The sequence below is a fragment of the Hypomesus transpacificus genome, chromosome 20, assembly GCF_021917145.1.
Source record: "Hypomesus transpacificus isolate Combined female chromosome 20, fHypTra1, whole genome shotgun sequence".
NCBI classification, from domain to species: domain Eukaryota; kingdom Metazoa; phylum Chordata; class Actinopteri; order Osmeriformes; family Osmeridae; genus Hypomesus; species Hypomesus transpacificus.
In genome coordinates this window covers 2252838-2271957 of record NC_061079.1, presented here as the reverse complement: position 1 = coordinate 2271957, position 19120 = coordinate 2252838, and the positions used below count along the sequence as shown (strand labels likewise).

Sequence of the window (19120 nt, the reverse complement as noted above, 5' to 3'; positions counted from 1 at the left end):
TTTCTGGTCACTGTTCTTACTCATCTTTATTTAAGCCATTCCCAGAAGACAACATTATACTGATTTCACAACAATGTCAATAAACTAACAAAACTGTGCATGTAGTCCATACATTTTTCTGGGTTTTCTGGTGTTCATACAACTTATATTGAGTTCTAGGTTACTACACTTCAGGGTTTTGAATCTGAACTTGTTGGGTGACTCAGATGCAGGCCCTAGGCCCGCAGAGAAGAATGAATGACTCAGAGTTTGGATCAGGCCCACGGAGAAGGATGCTACACCTTTCCTCTCTTTGTCCAGGCCTCTGGCACACTTGTCGTGGAAACCCAACACTGTTTAACGCTAGGAAGTTGGGTGGATCCAAAGAGGAGGTGGTGTTCTAGAGTTCTCGCCATGAGCGTTCCAGAGAGGAGGACAAGGGTAAAATGTTATGGAAAAAGTTACAGATGAAGGGAAGAAGGGACAATGCATGTTCCGGGGAACATTTCCTCAACAAACTAAACAACACCCACACAAATTGTTCTGCACATAAATGCCTTGATCCAGAGCATCAGAACCAGGATGGCAGTGATGAATGTGGGAATATCAGTCAGGTTGCCAAGGAATCCCAAGTTACCACATTCAGATGGCCGTTCCGTTCAGGTAGGCGTTCATCCAGATCTCCTGGATGACCAGCTCTCTCCTCTCTATCCTCTCCAACTGCTCTGCTGCCTCAGTGGTATAAGCCACCTCCTCCCAGCAGTACATCGGCTTCCTGTCCGAGTCTGACAGCAAGGAGCAGTCTGTTTCGTCCTCTTCCTCGCTGCTGTGTGTCTGGCTGGGAGTCTTGACTTTGTGCTTCTGGTCTCTACAAGAGCGCCCTCTGCAGGAGACTCTGGCAGACACAGCGAGCAGGGTGAGCAGCAGACCCACACACACGCTGGAGGTGAAGAGCAGCGCTGCAGTCTCTGGGTGCTCTGGAGGACAGTAGGACATGTTATAACTTGAATAGTTGGATACGTGCGTCTTTCCAGCATGTGTGTATTGGTGTGAATGTGTGTGTACCTTTAATGTAGCCATAAGTCATGAGGGAGTTGCTCATCATGACAGCAGAGTTGTCTGGTCGTCTGGAGCCCTTGGGATAAGTAGACAGGTCTGAAGGGGAGGCTGTCAGAGGATAACAACAGGTTAACAACTGTTGTCACAGAGTAGATCCAGTCCATATTAGTGTACATATCACTGTATAGTTTGGTGTTATTATATCACAGTGTATTTTGATAATAATGTAGATATTAAGGCCTTTTCTGGAGTAAGTGTAAATATCACAGTGTAGTGTGGTGCAAGTGTAGATAAAAATGGGTTGTTACACTCCTGGATCCCTGCTCCTGAAGGTGAGGTGATCCTGATAATGTCTGGGTCTGTCTCTCTGACCAACGTCTGTGGGACTGGTGGAGGACAGGGGTGGGGGTAGAGATGGAAGGGGATAGAGAGGGAGACAGGGTTATAGATGGAGGGGGATAGAGAGGGAGAGGGGTATAGATGCATGGGGGTAGAGAGGGAGGGGGGTGGAATGTGAGTGACGGTAGAGAGTAAGGGAGATGGAGAGGGAGGGGGTGTAGAGAGGGGGGGGGTGTAGAGAGGGAGGGTGTAGACAGAGTAGTGGGGTAGAGAGAGAGGGTATAGAGAGGGAAGGGGGATACAGATTGAGATGGAGGGGCAGTGAAAAGGGGGGTAAAGACAGAAAGAGAGAGGAGGTATATTTTAGGGATTAAGAAACTGGCTGTAGCCTGGGAACCATACCAATCTACCAGTCAATGTTGAATTTACTGTTAATGCATTAACGCATTTTTTATGCATCTGGAGTCTGGCCACCCTCCCCTTCAAACATATTTCCTTCCAAACAGAATCTGGTTGGGTCAATCAGAATTGTTTATGTAATTCTGTGTTTAATATGATGACTATACAACAGTGCCTTTGAGGCATTTTATCAAACAACCAAGATCACGTTTCCTGGCTCTGATTTGTTGTATGGTGTCTATCCAATTGCATGAGGTATTTTGGTCTGTGCCCGTTAACCATTACTGCCCTTTGACCCTTCATCAAAAATGAACTGAGAGGTTCTGGACCCATTTGCAAATAGCCAAACTTGCTATGTGTTTCTAGAAGTACACACCCCTCTGTGGGTTCCTCTAATAATGAGTTTTTAAGGGGACTAGTCCACAGACAAACACACACAAACACAATGTGCTGTCTGGTCTCTTTGGTAACTCAGCATCCAGGAAAGCTGGTATTGTTTAGTGTATAAATGCAGCAGATTGTGCCCATCAAAGCACATTTCAGCACTAAGCTCAAGTCAAATCCCCAATGACGATTCTCATAACAAAGTCAGTCGATGACTTTACACAAAAGCCTGGCATACGGATCAATCGTAGGAAGTTGAACAGGAAATCCGCTGAGGGCCCCAGAAGCAAAGCCAGAATTCAATTTTTCTCTCTGGGTTGTTGGCACTAATATAACAGTACTAACACTGCCTTAACTCCCAAACATGCACTGCAACCAACAATTCTATGGTCAGACATTGCAAGGCACCACACTAAGTATCATTCTAATTTATAATTTTAAATCTCTTTCAAAGACCGTCTCTACTTCCACTATATAAATATGTAAAAACATTCCTGTCAATTTAATTATTAAAGTTATAAAATAATCTGTTCTTCAAACAATAATCTGTTCTAAGAGTAATAAAAAACAACTTTCTATTTCTCAGTTGTTCTGTATTTACACTCTGGCTTTCCACAATATGCACTATTGTGTGGCATATTGTCTCACAATAAACATCTGCAAAATAAATAAAATGTCCAACATAGGAGTCGTACCACAGGAGTAGAGTACCATCAGGTACTTCCTGGTTCCTGGAAAGCACGGGTCTCTGAAGGTCTGGTTGTTGACTGCCATCTCACACCTTTGTGTGTTGTGGCAGGCCCGTGACACTGCATGCACAGCCTCGTGGTTCAAACAGTCTACAACACACACAGAGACACACGTTCAGCCAACTGTGTATGTGTGTGGGGGGGTGTTGTCACCCAAAAAGATTTGCGTGTGGTGTATGTGAGTTTTTTCATGAACAGTACATGCATGTGTGTGGGGTGTATATATGTGTACTGACCTTTTTATTGTAAGGACCTCAAGTCCCTCAACTAGTAATCTCAGGAAAATGTAACTTGTGAGGATATTTTGTTGGTCGTCAAATGCTATTTCTATGGGTTAATTAAGGGGCTTACGGTTAGTGTTAAAAAATGTGTGTTGGGGTTAGGGATAGTTTTAGGTTTAGTACTGAATTGTGAGTCCTCAAAATTGCTGTGTTAATGTGTGTGTAATAAAAACACAAGTGAAAGTGAGAACGTGACTTACCGAAAGGGGATGGTTCAGTTGGGTGGGTGGGGCATGTGTCCTGCTGGCCCCGCCCCCTCCCAAAGATGGCAGCATAGACCAGGAGCACCTTGGGGGGCTTACAGCGCAACAGCAGCCTGCCCTCTTCACACACCACCAGGCTCTTATGTTCTGCTGAACAGAGCAGAGAGACAATTAGTGTGTGAATGTGTGCATGAGTGTGTGCATGAGTGAGAGAGCACTTTCTTTTTCTCGCTCTTCACTTCATGCAAGCCCAGTGAGGCCCACAGGCTACTTTGAGAAAAAAACACAGATAAAGGAGAGAAGAGAGCGATGAGAACAGAAAAGAGAGAGGAAGAGAGGAGAGAGGTTGGGAGGAGTCTGAGGTACTCACTGGGCTTGCACATGTAGGTTATACTGAGATACTTGGGGATTTCTGGACATGGGTCTCTCCCAAACACCTGGTGGTTGACTGGGAGCTGGCAGGATCTGAAGCCCTCACACTCTGACAGCACCTTCTGAACCAGGCAGATAAACACACTTTATCAAAACATTCAAATGACAATTGAGTTGTTGCCAGATTGCCTCATCTGAGTTGGCTGCTCTGGTTGATAGCCTAAATTCTCCAACACTAACACACACATCTCTAATGGATATGTGTAGCCTAATCATTAATTGATTAATCCATTTGTGAATTAATTTGAGGTTGAAAATGAAGTCAGGATTTAATTTAATGCTCAGGTTAAGGTGTTACAGTACGTCTGTCTGTATGAATCACTGTTAGAGCGAAGTTACAACACTAGTCATTGTACCACCCCCAACCAACCAAACCCTACTAAAAAGACGCGCCTGCAATGCAGTAAGAGTCGAGCAGTTGTGATTTGCTGCAACTGCGTCCGCGCCTTCCCTGGGATCGCTGGAGCAGAAATCAGAGTCGCCGCGTCCGTAGAACGCAGACTGGATGGAGATGGTGGAGTGACGCGGACAGAAAAGACGAACTGCATGTCCTTCGCAAGCATGCGTAGAGTGGCTTGTTATTATCCTTGATAGATAGTCTGAGTGACAAAATACATAGGAGATATCGTTTATTATCTGTATTTTCATAATTACGATGTAGGCTACTTAATCCAATCACCCATGTGAATAATCTTTGGCATAATGCTCATCATTACAGTAACTGTCTTATCTACATAATCTACCATCATATCACAATCAGGCATCAAAACACATCGTAGGCCTACTTGAGAAGTCAGCCAGTCCGTCTACGCGCTTAGTCCACAGGAGCACAGAGATGTAGAGAAAGTAAACAGGAGACCACATTAGCTCGTGGGAAATAGACCAGCAGTGACTTGCATTCCCGCTGTCTGAGGTCATGTTCGGAGGCTCGCCTCCACTGCCGGGGCTTCGTAAAGGCAGGCTTGATTATCAAAGGGGGCTTGGAAGGCCACGGGAAGACGGCAAGGTTAAGGAGGACTCATAGAAGTTAGAACCCGAAGTCACACACTTCCTCATCTGCTGAATACGTCCAACTTCGGTCTCATCACGCCTGCATAGGCTACTTATCACAAGTGGTCTTTGGGTCGTTTAACATGTCCAAATTATTTCTGCAATCATACATTATTGTCATTCTTTAAATGTGTCAAATATACCACATGTTCTTCCTGCCGCTGAGGGCTTCTGTTCCAAAATCGTCACATAACGCACCTCGCCAGAGTGGGAGCGGAGCTGCATTCAAAGAGGATAGAACCAGCGCAACAAGTCCCACACGTTGCTAAACAAGTACAGCGATTAGAAAGCTCATAAGGAACGTAGTCCAACACAACGCGTTTTTATCCGGGTCCTGCCCTCAGAACCTCTCACAAAACAATAGGTGAACGTTCGTGTGGCCCGCAGGGTCATGTTTTCCACAAATAGCTTTGGTGTAATCATGTTGGGGGCGTGGCAGGCAGCGTTTAAAGGGAGGACGCTATAGCGGAGTTTACTCTCTGTGTGGGGCCGCAGCAGAGTTATCAAGTGCTACAACTCAAATGTAACATGCAGGACATTTATAGAAATATTCCTTGGTATATTTCCCCGTCTGTATATTTAGGCTGTTTAAAGGAAATATGTGAAGTGTCCTGCACCTAAACCATTCACATATAGCCTACTTGGTTTAGCTTCTTTAGGCTGTGCTATTTACACAAACATAGTCTAAGTAAAATGTTAGATAGGCTACTTGAAAAAACGAGGAATTCTCCACAAACATTAGGCTACAGAACGATAAAATAAGAAACGGCGTTGAATGAATTAATAGGAAGACTCAACGTCCGTATCGTCCTTAGGATATTATTATTGAGTGGCATGCCATTGAAGGCGGACAGGCAGCTGTAATTGATTGATCTACAGCAGCAGGTGAATTTGCCATTGCCTACGGGTGAGACTGACGAGAGGATGTGCAGGATGCTTAGGCCTACTACTGGTATAGACGCTAGTAAACATTCTCCAGAGTTAGCCCCACGGGGGCCTGTTCTATAAAGTGTGTTTTTAGGCTAAACCAGGCCTTGGGGGTCTAAGGAGAGTTGTTTCACTAAGCTATTTGGCCGTTTACACACCCAAAAAATAAAATCAAGAGTTCTGAGACTCATGTTAATTCTGGCAGCTATTTTTTATTTAGTCTAAACTACTAAATGAGTACAAAAAGAAGGGTACGAGGGGAGAGGCAGTAGGCCTACCAGTTGTTTGTACGACTACTTCCTGTAAGCCTACTCACAATATTGGATTTTGTGAAACGATGATGATGATGGTGGGAATTATATTTTACGGTGAATTAACTGTGATTATTAGCCTGACGTTGTCATACTCATAATTTTAGTCAGAATATGAGTCTGAGAACTCTCCATTGGGCTTTGACTACGGGGCGTGTTTCAAACGAGCCTGGAAAACAAATGCCTCTTCGCTCAATTGGATAGATCTACAACCAATCAGAGCAACAGAGTATGCGACGTATGTTAAGCGCCGCATAGTTGTTATCAACAGAACTAAACTGCAAGCAGACTTTAAGTATGCTTGAAGAATGAATAAAAACGATTTTTGCCAGTGTTGTAAAATTAATTTAAGGGTAGGGGGAGTACTTGTTCACACGGTCAACCTTTTTGAGCGAAACAATAAAGGGTAATGCATATACGAACATGTTCTCCGTTTAGGATTACAACTCCACAAAAGAAAAGGAGAAACCACAATGGCCACTGGGTTTTCATTGTGTCCCATCTTCTTCGCGACCATCGGGGCCAGCTGATAAATTAAACTTTTACCGAATCCCGTAGGAAGGAGGGCAAAAACATATTTTCCATCGACAAATGCCTTGATTGCGTCTCTCTGTTCCTCTTTCAAAATTAATGCGCTGTTGATGTCTTCTAAAACAGACTCGATGGCAGAATTATAACATCCCAGATCTCCAGCGGTAGCCATGTTTTTTCAAAACGAAATCAACTTAAGCGCTCTTTTGTGACGTGGGTGATTACGTTACTGTTGATCATCTGTCCATCATCGTATAAAGCCCGCCCTGGCAATTTCATTGGTTCGCCCAGATTCTGGTTTTCTGTAGTTGGTCCCCAATACGAGACCGTCCAGACCCAACTTCCCGACCAAATGTATTTTTGGGCGGGGAGAAGTTGGGCTGGCAGCCAGGCTATGTGATTATACCATGGTCTGGGTGAATGCTCAATTCTGATTGGCTGCAGGGGTGTCCGTTATCTACTGCGTCATTGCAGCAAAACTGTCTTTTCACCGTTCTAAATTATTCCGCTGGCTACACGGGAGCCTGTACAAAATATCTGAAATAAGTAAACATAACAACAGTGACGGAGTCAAAGCCTCCATTTACAATTTTGAAAAACTTTAACAACTAGTATTTACAACAATGAGTGACTACAATATTTATTTTAACCTATTTGAAAAATGTTTATTTTCTGAATGTAGTGTCAGTGTCACGCAACCGCTCATCTCACATCCCATTCGCTATTCACCTCGCTAGTCAATCTACTTCAGACAGGCTGGGGCCAACACGACAGTAGCCTACAGCAGCAATGCACATGGCCGATTATTTTCTTCTCAAAAATCGTGATTTTTGGGGGGACAATGACATGGCTCGATAGTTGGCTAGTCTTGTTGTTAAACATACTGTCAAATTATAATCACTGTTTGGATATGTCAACTTTGATGCGGTCATCTCACATCCATTTTGCTATTCAACTCGCTCCACAGGCTGCAGCAATACTGTAGCCCAGTACTAGTATATGGCCGATATTGTTCGCGAAAATCTTGATATTGATTTTGGGACAGTGACATGGCTGGTTAGCTAGCAAATCTTATTGTCAAACATACTGTAAAATTATATTTACTGTTTGTCAACCGTACACAATGTTATTGCCTCTGAATCTTGCTAGCATAACGTTAGCTTTCGGGCTAATAGCTCAGCCAAGGGAAAGACGGTGTTGGTTCTATTAGCTGAGGGGACTATAAAATATCAGAGTTGGCTAACGTTAAAAAAACGTTAGATTTCTATTGCAAAACGCCTGAAAACATAAATTAATGTTTGTAAAAAAAATCGTTGGCAAGTGACAATGGTATAAGCGGGATAATGCCCTTCGAGGTGTCCAATATCACCTGATAATGGACTCCGCGGAAGCAACCGTCCTCAGCTGCGCGTCCGACGGTTCACGCCTCCGCATCGTCCATTATCAGGTGATATTGGACACCTCGTCGGGCATTATCCCTTACTTAATCAACAAAATTTACTTAAAAAGTCATAATTCTCAACCTTTAATTGGTCTTGAATCTCACCATTAACACAAATGTCTAATCACAGCCTCTTAATATTTAACTGATTAGTGGCTACAATATTTGACTAAAATGATCAAACAACAATCTGTAATGCTGCAATCTGGATTAAGATTTAAAACATTTGATATAAACATGCCAGTTAAACTAGCATCACCTAAATTATCATGTAACCTTCAACGACTTGATAAATATTTAATCCAGTCACATTTGGATAAAAAGGTGAGCACATTTCCCGGAACTGTACTACAAAAAACAAATGCAATTTTTACATTGGCCTACTCTGACTACAGATAATTCTAGTAAGATTCCAAGTAACTGATTAAGGCATAAAAAAATATGAATATAAAAACATCAAAAATGATGTTTGAACAGTCTCAATAGTATTTTTTATAGAGTTCACAGCCTTCAGCCTCAGTGTCCTCAGGGTTTAATCTCTTGAACGTTCCTGAGACGGAGAATGATGACCCCTGGGAGCCCTCGTCTGATCAGCTCATCCTGGATCTAAAAGACAAACAGATACCATCACCATGGAGATAGCAGTGCCTTTTCACCCTCACTTGTCTCTGCCGAGATTGATATTGGGTTGTCTTAGAAGAGCTACTGACCACTAGCTAATTGTCTGCAAAGATAGCAATTTGCAGTTCAAAGTCATTTATTAATGAGGAATGAGTGTAAACCATTTCATTGACTTACCCTGAGTAGGAGCAAGCTGTTAGCTGTACTGTATGCTGTTTAATTATCCTTGTTAATTTGACAAAGTCTGGTATAACAATGACAGAGACACTGACCTGCTGTAAGACCACGTCTTTGATATAGGCTTCTGTTAGTGTTGTCTGAGAGGATAATCTCATTGTAAATCCAGCTACATATTCTGTGGATACAAAATATGAGAACATATTCACTCCATATGCATCTTTGAATTCTATGAAAATAGCTAATGTGATTACGAATAATAAGAAAAAGGCAAGAGATTTAACATTCAGCAATTTTGTACTCACTAGGACCTTTGCTTGTGTTTGGGTCAGGAAGTATTGTGTTTGTTTTAGGAAAGGGTGTTGTTTGTTGTTGGGTAGTGGAGGGTATTGTTTGTGTACCAGAAGAAGACAGTACTTTTTGAAAGACAAAAGTATAAATGATTACTTAAAAAATAAGCATGTTTTCAACTATTTAGAGGGAATAATCATTCTTTGATGTTACCCACCACTTGTGGTCCCAACACAAGTTGTGTGTTCCATTGCGGTTTGCGGAGTGGTTGTCGGTTCAGTTGTACGGGCTACATTTGTTGTTGTCAGTGCTGCAAAAAGTAGATAATCGACAGTCTATGACAGACCTACCTTCTTGACAGTTAAACCAATAAAACATGTCAACTCACCACTGTAGCAGAAGAACGATTGGGCCAGTGAACAGCCCTCATCAGTCCATTGGCCTGACACACTGAAATCAACTGTGGTGCAGCTTGCTCCTGTCAAATTTGGCTGTTTTTTCCAGTAAAGAAAAGATGAGTTGCTTCCATCTGACCAGACCTTGGATCTGTACAGTCCGATCCACGTGGAACCACCAGCTAGAACCTTTACAACCTGCTGGTTCTCTGTCTCATTCCTCACACTGACCAGGTCTGTGTAAAACTGTCTGCAATAACTCTGGGCTTCAGTAAATGACTTTCGTTGCTCAACCAACACATAGGACTGACTGGCGTTTTTTCTTCCTGAAAACAATCATCAAAATGTTAAAGCAAATCTAGTGAAAACTAAAACCTGATTTTCTATTATTAATATTATTAATAATTTGTCCTTATTATGTATTCTACATATTGTTACATCATATATATATTTCATTTAAACATTTTCATAAAGTAAGCTATCTGGTAAACTGAATATTAACTTAAGTGGATAACTTACTGTCATAGCAGACAAATTGGCATAAGCTCTGACAAGGCATGTCATTCCACTTGCCGTTTAGTAGGATTTCCACACATAGCTCATTCCCACCATTATCATTTGGTTCTCTTGGGTCTGATCGCCAGTTCCTAAACTGTGTCTCCCCAGTACCGTAGAACCCGGGTTCTATTATAGACCACTTAAAGCTGTTCAGGTCATCGTACAGTCCAATCCATGCCTTGTCAGTGAAACCAGGGCTGACTGTGGCTGTAAGCCTGGTCATGTCCTCAAGGCTGTCTATGGTGGCCAGGTCTGTGTAGTATGTCCTACAGTAACTCTGTGCTTCAGGCCAGATCTTCTTTGCCATGACAAAGTAATACTCTCTGCAGAGGCCGGGTGCAAACATGGTGCATCCTGAGGAGAATCACCACACAGGAAACCAATAGACTATAGTTGAAGTCATCCATAACGTTTTTATTTATATTAGCAGTATTTGTGTTTGTTTGGTATGCCTATATCCATTTAGATCCCTATGGTTTCTTTAAATAATACGAACGTATAATGATGTGACATTGACAAATATTGAGATAAAAAAGTCTGCTGCTTCAAGCATAGTCACGAAGCTATCAAATGTTCAACTGAAAGTACAAACCTGACAGCAGAATAAACAACACCACTGTCTCCATGTCTGTACTGTACGGTGAGTAAAACCTAGAATAAAAATGAAAGACTAGGGTTATGGAATTATATATTTACTACTGCACAGTCCCCGTGTTGCATTCGACAATGAAGATATCTGTGACACACAAACAGAGAGTCCTGGAATTATAGATAGTGCCTGTTAGGCAGCTGCAGTTTTTCTCAGTTGCTTCAGCACCTACATTTCTCAAATTGCAATTGAAATTCTCAAAACTATTTGTTCAACCTCCACTGAGGACACTGCTCAGTACTGAGCCTATGCAGGTCATGTCATGGGGTGGAAGGGGAGAGAAAGAGTGTTTTGACACACCTGTTGCTAATTAGTGAAGGTAGAAAGAGGGAAGGGAAGTAGACAAGGAGGGAAAGAGGAATGTAGTATGGAGTCAGCGGTTTAGCTTTCTTTTCTCCGTCCATCTGTTGCCACGTACACCTTATCTTCGCGATTCCACCTGATGTTCACGAGTAACCAACGGGACTATCCGCAAGGGTTCCATGACAAGAGTGACACGTCGAACCATCGGTGAAGGACTCACGACGGGCTGATGAGTGACCGGACCGATGTCTGTGCTGCGCTTCTAAGGGCTGTGCCCCAGTGGCTGTCCTAGCTCATTTGGCGCCCCAGACAAAGTTCGACTTTTGACTCAGCTCACTGAAAAGAGACGGCTCTTTTGGCTCCCAAACGACTGTTTAGAAAATACATGTTTTCACTATGACTTTGACTATAATAGGTGTGAAAACAATTCTAAATATAGCTGCAAACAGCGATGCGGGTTCCTCCGCAAAATATTATCAACATGTACACTGTAGAAGATTGAGACTTGGACAACAAGATAGCAAAACAACTTCATGTTTGCCCAACAACAATAGGCTGAATGGGGATTTGAACTCATGAGCATAAGGTTACAAGTAAATCTCTAGCTTCTCTGCTACACACCAACTGCTGAGATTTAATGAATAGAAAGGGCAGAGTATTAACTCCTAATAAGATATTAAAACTTTTAAAGTAGATCTGTTTCCAGAATATCAGTCAACACACAACCAACATTAGTCATGTAGGCAACAAGGCTGAACTTAGCTCATGTTCAACTGCTTGCGAGTCCGATTAAACTACACAACATGCACAATCAGGGTGACCAACAAGATTATATTAACTAACAAACAATAACATTACAAACATCGAACTGAACAAACACAACAACTGAAATCCCTAGCACGGCTGTTGTAACCAAACTATTTTTACGAGTCTTTGCATTTTTTGAAATGCCGCACTGTATGCTGGGTACCCAAGGGTGCTGACGCTGATTATTTGTGCTCCGACTGCGAGATATGAGTATTGGTTTTTGGTCAGCTTTGGGACAAAGGTTAAGAAACGGCCGACATTTCAAGGTGAAATTGCATAAAATTGCGCATGGTGTTTCAGAATGATGCCTGCTTGTTTAACTAAACAAGTAATCAAAATTATGACAGGCCTAAAGACTGTGCCTGGATTCGAACCTGTGACCTTGCAATTTACAGGACACCGTTTCAACCCATTGACCTACCCTCAAAAATGAGATTGTGGTCAGTTACTGTATAAAAAAATGAAGCCGTTTCTCCTGTAGCATGGATTGTTCGTTTCGGCCAAAGTTTAAACAGCTGTAATTCAATGATCTTTTGACATATCAAGGTGAAATTGCGCATGGTACTTCAGAACGATGTCATCCTGTTTAACTAAACAGATTCCATTTGAAGACAGGCTCAAACACTGTGACTGGATTTAAACCTACGACCTTATACTTTACAGGTAACCGTCCCACCCCATTGAGCTATTCTCAGTGTTGAATATTGTCATGTTCAGTAACTGTATAAAAAAGTACGCTCTTTCTCCTGTGGTAAGTGTTGTTAGATAGAGCTAAAGTTGAAACAGCTCTAGTTCAATCATATTTTGACATACCAAGGTGAAATCGTTTATGGTACTTCAAAGTGATGTCATCTTGATCTCTATTAGGTTTAAAAAACCATCAGTCAGAATGATATTCAATTTATTAACACAAAGATATTGTGGCAATGTGGATATTTACATAAATACACCCCTTTCAGCCATTGCATTTCTTATTCCATGTCACCCTAAATAAAGACATCAATTCTACACATCTGTACATAATTTCAAGTCAATTGGACCTTTGGTTTAAAAGAAGCATTTTAAAAATTCCCCAAGTATTCACTGTACAGGAAAATCCATCATGGCGGACCTTATGGGTCCTTGAGGCTTTTTATTTCCCCATGAGAAATGAGGCATGTACACCAAGTTTTAGAAGAATTGGAGCAATGGGGTGGAAATGCCATCACTTTGAAAATCGGACTTTAGGGCGTGGCCTGTGGTGCCCCCTACAGTCAAAGGTGTCCCATATTTGGTGTGGGGGTACCCACTCGGATGTAGTATCAATGTGCCAAATTAGAAAATGTGTTACCAATAACATGCTGAGTTATTGTGGCGCAAGGAGAAGAAGATTAATAATAATAATAATAAAACTAACAAATACAATAGGCTCCTTCCTACCGGAGGAACCCAAATTAAATTATTAAATGAAATCATACTCTACCTTACCACAATGTCTTTAAAAATGCATTGATTTATTATGGCCCTCTCCGAGGTTTGACTACTCGTCTGACTATGTGTATGTGAGTTGGCTCGGCCCTCCCTCATGCAGTATAATTGGTTGACACCACATGTATGATTGACAGGAACAGAGTAATATTATAAAATTATTAATATTATAAATAATATTATTATTATTTATAATATTATTTTTTGTTCTTTGAATTAGTCAATTATTTAAAATAGCCTGAAACATAATCATTTAATATCTATAGGCAATTATTATTATTTTTGTCGGCTCAGATATGCAAGCCAGCTCCCGACGTTCACCTATAAGCCGAATATAAGCCAAATTCACGAAAGACCCATCACTACTGAGACACCTGAACAATTGCTACTTTGCACAGTTCCCGGTTTCAAGCTAAATTCGAAATTTGATCATTTTTCTTTTTGAAAAATGAAATCAGACCCACAGCTCCGAATACCACACAAAGGTTAAACTGATAAAAAATGCTTACCTTTCTCAAAAGCTTCCTGTAGTTTGTAACCCTATTCCTTGCTTGTAATGTGTGGGCTGCTGTGGTGGAAATCAGAGAATGGATACACCCAAAGCTGTTGAAATATTTTTGGTAAAAGCACTTATTAAATAAAGCTTTCTGCAGAAAGGAATAGACGCACACAGAGTAGCTACATAGGGTAGTCTGTCAGCATCTGATGAGCTCTCAAAAGGACAGGCAATTTATAGGCTACACGAAGATAGCGCTAAGGCCACCTGCACACAACAGGCTTTTGTTCATATTATCAACACATACAGTTACAGCTCACAAGATTCCAACTTTCTCAACAGCTAACTAGACACTCTAATAGCACAAAAGGTGAAATGAACAGAAATGAACTATTACTTATATAACAATTTCCATTAGACTTTATTTGAAAGTGATCAGTTTGATTAGCTGCCTGCCTATGTTAGAGAACTTTGCACTTAACAAATTAGGGAGTGGACATCAGTTCTTTACACTGTGCAACCAATCAATGATTTATTATGACTATTATTTATTATGATTATTATTATGAATTATTATGATTATTTCTTATGACTGCAGCAGCAGGTGAATCCACCAGACGAGAGAAACTGACAAGGGGAGGTGTGGGATATATGCGATGCTGCATACTAACTAAACTGGTAGACACTGGTAAAGCTATCCCGGGCTCTCTAAGGAGAGTGGTTTCACTTTTTATTTTACCCAAAAGCAAAAACAAAACAAAAGTCTAGAGTTTCAGACTCTACATATCTTTGAAGGCTTCCAGCAGCTTGTTATCCGTTACAAATGCAAATTCCTTTGTTACAAAGCTAGGCCTAGGTTTTGTGTGGCACATTTGAATTCACAGTAGAGCACTGGCGTTTTGACTTGCAAATGTGTTATCATTCCTGGTAGGCTACAAAAACACAGTGTTCCAACACATCATAACAAACATACAGGTTTAGCATGGTTTACTCAATGAAAAATATAAATACTTAATTTATAATCAAGTATTTAGTAAGCGGGGCACCATTTTGATGTTGGGTTTTAGGACATCAAGGAAACCTAAGTTTAATATATAATAATCAGTAATCTGAAGCAGGGGCAGACTGGGGGAAAAAGGTGGCCCGGGACTTACTGTCAGACCCACCCTCTCAATACACGGCGAGTTGCCCACTCAATGCATCGCACGTATCAGTGGCCTGATTGGTCGATACCCATACACTTAACATTATTTTGGATGATTACAAAGAAATTACATCATATATATATTTTCTTACGTTGAACCGTAAGAACACATTTCAGAAGACACTTCAGAAAATTCTCGAAAATTAGGCACCATGAGTTAGAATACAGCTCGCCAGGAGCTAACTGTGCGGCGCGTCCTTAAAACCTGCGCTGCACAGTTAGCTCCTGTGTTGACATTAATATTCAACCTCTCCCTCTCTCAATGTGTGATTCCCATCTGCTTTAAAAAATCTGTTGTGGTCCCTGTCCTAAAAAAAGCTCAACCCTGTACCTGAATGACATCCCATTGCCCTCACATCTGTGGTGATGAAATGTTTTGAGAAATTGGTCAAAACTTTGATCACCTCCTCCCTACCTGTCACCCTGGATCCGCTGCAATTTGCAAACCGCCCAGACAGATTTACAGACAATGCAATAGCCTTCGTGCTTCACAAAACACTCTCTCACGTGAACATTGGGAAAGGGAACTATGTGAGAATACTGTTCATTGATTATAGCTCAGCTTTCAACACCATAGTCCTTTCCAGGCTGGTCACTAAGCTGTGCGACCTTGGTTTGAACTCCCACCGGTGTAGGTTCACAGCCTCCAAACCGGCAGACAACAAGTCTTCTGCATGGGCACCCACACATCATCCTCTGTCACCTTCAACACCGGATCCCCTCAAGGCTGTGTGCTGAGCCCTCTGCTGTACTCACTGTACACCCATGACTGTGTGTCAACATCTGTAAATAACACCATCATCAAGTTTGCCGACGACACAGCAATTGTGGGGTTGATCTCCGTCAGGAACGAAGAAGCCTACAGGATAGAGGTCCTTCACCTGGAGAGCTGGTGTCGGGAAATAACCTCCTGCTGAACGTTGAAATAACAAATAACTGGTTGTGGACTTCAGGAGGAAACAGCAGGTTGATATCCGCCCACTATGGATCAACAGGTCTGAAGTGAAGAGAGTGGACAGCTTTAAATACCTTGGTGTGACCATCACACAGAACCTGTCTTGGTCACTTCACATCCAGAGAACTGTGAAGAAGGCCAGGCAGCGTCTCCTCCACCTCAGACGCTTGAGAGACTTTAAGCTCCCCTTCAAGGTGCTCAGGAACTTTCACACCTGCACCATCGAGATTATCTTGAGTGGGAGTATCACTACCTGGATGGGCAGCTGCACCAAGCAGGAATTCTCAGCCCTGTAAAGGGTGGTCCGTTCAGCCGAGCGGGCCATCAGGACCACCCTCTTCGACCTGCAGGACTTCTACCAGAAAAGATGCAGGTTGAGGGCTGAGAAGATCCTCAAATAGCCCAACCAACCTGGATCCTCAGTCTTCTCCCTGGATCTTCAGTCTTCTCCCTGCTGCCGTCAGGCCGGAGGATCCGCTACCTGAAAGCCAACACGGAGAGGATGAGGAGGAGTTTCTTCCTCCAGGCCATCCGTCTGCTCAACTTAAAGCGTTGACGTGCAATCGTGTGTGACAAATAATAAAATCTTGATTCTTGAATCTTGAGGAGGAGTATAAAACTCAGTCAGTGATTTTAGACGGTCGTAGAGCAAATTACATGTGTTCAAGCTGTGTAAAATGGAAAATAACTTAGTTGGAGCTGCCGGCGATGTCAGAGGGAGGACCGGTAAGTGATGGAAGTGGGCTGGTATTTTCCCCCGGTATCCCCGATGGCCAGTCCGCCCCTGGTGTGAAATAACCATTTTGAATAATGCAAACTGTCATGATGCATTATTTTAATCCAGGAATTTCTTTTAAAATAGGTTTACATGCAGGCCTACATGAGAATATGATAAACGTCCTTGGTTGGTTGATGAATATGATGAACGTCCTTGGTTGGTTATGATACACCATCCCCCCCCCCCCCCCCCCCCCCCCCCCCCCGGTAATGATGTATCATAACCAACCAAGGACGTTCCTGGAACGTCCCGAAGGTCCCCCGAAAGTTTTAAACATAATCTCATATCATAACCAACCAGGGACATTTGTTGATTTTCATTCTCACTTAGTGACATTAATGGTATATGCACATGCGCCTCGCGTACATCTTTGGGGTTGCCGATGGGCGCTAGATGAATGGGCAGGGCCGTCGTTTAGGGGGGAAAGGTGATGACAATTCTAGGGGCCCACAACCCAGGGGGGGGCCACAACAATCCCAGTAGCCTATTATGTATCTAACCAAGCCTCACTGTGCTAGCATGTTCTGATAACACCAAGAAGGTACATACCCTTCCTTTTTTAAGGGGTACGTATCCCTGGCTCATTTTACCCTAATGTTAGATTTTTTTTTGAATGTCAAAATATTGGTTGGAGATATAGAAGGGGGCGCCCAAAAAAATGAAAAAAAAGGTATTTTTTTTGCTGGGCGCATTTTTTTACGCCCCTCTCTGAGTACCCGCCCTAGGCGACCGCCTGTACCGCCTGTAGGAAAGACCGCCCCTGTGGATTGGCCACCACAGAGTCCAGACCTTAACCCCTTTGAGGATCTTTGGGGTGTGCTGGAGAAGGCTTTGCGCAGCGGTCAGACTCTACCATCATCAATACAAGATCTTGGTGAGAGATTAATGCAACACTGGATGGAAATAAATCTTGTGACATTGCAGAAACTTGTCGAAACAATGCCACAGCAAATGCGTGCTGTAATCAAAGCTAAAGGCGGTCCAACGAAATATTAGAGTTTGTGACCTTTTTTTTGGATGGCAACTTTTTTTTTTTACCAGGTAGTGTATGTAACGGTAACCAAGTGGTGTCTCATTTCATAGTGCTATGTAGCCCCTTACCCCTCAGTTTTGATGGACAAGGGCTAGGGGTAAACTAAGGGCTAGGGGTAAGGGGTAGGGGTAAGACAGAGAATTGGGATTTGGCCTATATGAACTGGCCCTAGTGACCAGCATTATCATGGACACCCTTCAGGACTTCGATTTTCAGCACCTCAGGCCCAATGTACTGAAATTGTTTTGCCCCGGTGACTTGATCCCTCGAGACTCTGTATACAGTGTACCATCATCATTGACCACAAGCTTCTCCCAGTGTTTCAGGTATCTGACAACTGCTACTGTTTCACCTGGTCTCTATTCAAGTTACGAACCGAACATTTTGTTGCATTCAAAATATAAAATGTATGGGACACTGCTTAGTTCACGACAGAGCCATAGAAAAGAATGAATATTGGTCTATGGCTCTTGTTCATGATACATACCTCCAGCATGGACAAACAGTGCAGATCCAAAACACTTCACCAGGTGACCCCATTTACAACCATATGTTGTAATGGACGATATGTGGAACACACGATATGTTCCACTATTGACTCCCTCCGCTATGAACGCTCTCTTCTTTCCCCCTTCTCATGTCGGGCTGTCATCTGGGTTTCAGTAGGCAATCGATTAGCCACTCTCTTTAGCAGTGACAGAACTTTCCTCGCCTGCCAGCCTATCATAATGACGCAGTGCCTTTAAATACGTGTTTCTCGCTGTTTAGTTTGTCCATGCTACCAAAGTGCGCAACCCTCCACCTCCCTGTCTCCACCCACCCTCGTTCCGGCTCTTCTGGCTGGGTCGTCGGCTGCCACCACTACCAGTGTCTGGACTCCGTGGGGGACTCATCTTCAGATGCAGCGACGCCCTTTGATCACTTATTAGCCATGGGATCTAAGCTCCCCCCTAACAGTTTTAGTGCTACATTTATCATATACGACATACGACAATGAACATAACTTTAACTGACAATAAACATAACTTCTATCCTGATTGAAATGCTCTATCGCGAAAGCTCAATTTGAGGGCGGCCTGCTCTAGGCAGATTTACAGTGTGCCATACTGTTTCTATTTGTATATAATTTATTTACCATTACTGGGATATTCAGTGCCTTGGAAATGTTCTTGTATGCTTTCCCTGGTCGGTACATTTCAATAACTTTGTCGTAGATTTCTTGGAACATTCTTTTGACTTCATTATGTGTTTTTTGTCAGGAAAAAGTGTACTAAATATTGAACCTTCGAGATGCAGGTTTG

General features: G+C 42.5%; 2 protein-coding genes across 7 annotated transcripts; both read right to left on the bottom strand.

The window, feature by feature from the left end:
• Nucleotides 1–5: 5 nt before the first annotated feature.
• Nucleotides 6–6258, bottom strand: eva1c (eva-1 homolog C (C. elegans)). 2 transcript variants are annotated; one of them, XM_047042977.1, is made up of 8 exons: nt 4611–6258; nt 4219–4424; nt 3764–3887; nt 3391–3543; nt 2856–2999; nt 1347–1424; nt 1045–1146; nt 6–956 (listed from the first exon to the last, which is right to left on the bottom strand). In XM_047042977.1, exons 1-8 carry the CDS (start codon nt 4741–4743, stop codon nt 622–624), a joined length of 1275 nt encoding a protein of 424 aa, XP_046898933.1. In that variant the 5' UTR covers nt 4744–6258; the 3' UTR covers nt 6–621. The 2 variants fall into 2 exon arrangements, with proteins under 2 accessions (XP_046898933.1, XP_046898934.1); XM_047042978.1 differs by having other exon boundaries at nt 3391–3540.
• A 1711-nt stretch (nt 6259–7969) lies between these two features.
• Nucleotides 7970–19030, bottom strand: LOC124482708 (macrophage mannose receptor 1-like). Of its 5 annotated transcripts, XM_047043178.1 has the most exons (11): nt 18307–19030; nt 16698–16792; nt 16420–16489; nt 13863–13956; nt 10720–10778; nt 10089–10481; nt 9563–9895; nt 9392–9484; nt 9189–9299; nt 8979–9061; nt 7971–8691 (listed from the first exon to the last, which is right to left on the bottom strand). In XM_047043178.1, exons 5-11 carry the CDS (start codon nt 10751–10753, stop codon nt 8611–8613), a joined length of 1128 nt encoding a protein of 375 aa, XP_046899134.1. In that variant the 5' UTR covers nt 10754–10778; nt 13863–13956; nt 16420–16489; nt 16698–16792; nt 18307–19030; the 3' UTR covers nt 7971–8610. The 5 variants fall into 5 exon arrangements, with proteins under 5 accessions (XP_046899136.1, XP_046899137.1, XP_046899134.1 ...); XM_047043179.1 differs by lacking the exons at nt 16420–16489; nt 16698–16792; nt 18307–19030 and adding an exon at nt 15469–15803; XM_047043180.1 differs by lacking the exons at nt 13863–13956; nt 16420–16489; nt 16698–16792; nt 18307–19030 and adding an exon at nt 13354–13401 and having other exon boundaries at nt 7970–8691.
• Between the last annotated feature and the right edge of the window lie 90 nt (nt 19031–19120).

Coding starts and splice junctions, on each gene's coding strand:
- eva1c (XM_047042977.1), bottom strand. CDS start 4,743: ATGACCTCAGACAGCGGGAATGCAAGTCACTGCTGGTCTATTTCCCAC. Junction 3,000..3,390: donor AACTGAACCATCCCCTTTCG/GTAAGTCACGTT, acceptor TGTGTGTTGTAG/ACTGTTTGAACCACGAGGCT. Junction 1,147..1,346: donor AGGAGCAGGGATCCAGGAGT/GTAACAACCCAT, acceptor ATCCTCTGACAG/CCTCCCCTTCAGACCTGTCT.
- LOC124482708 (XM_047043178.1), bottom strand. CDS start 10,753: ATGGAGACAGTGGTGTTGTTTATTCTGCTGTCAG. Junction 10,482..10,719: donor GTTGTTTATTCTGCTGTCAG/GTTTGTACTTTC, acceptor GATTCTCCTCAG/GATGCACCATGTTTGCACCC. Junction 9,485..9,562: donor ATCGTTCTTCTGCTACAGTG/GTGAGTTGACAT, acceptor TACTTTTTGCAG/CACTGACAACAACAAATGTA.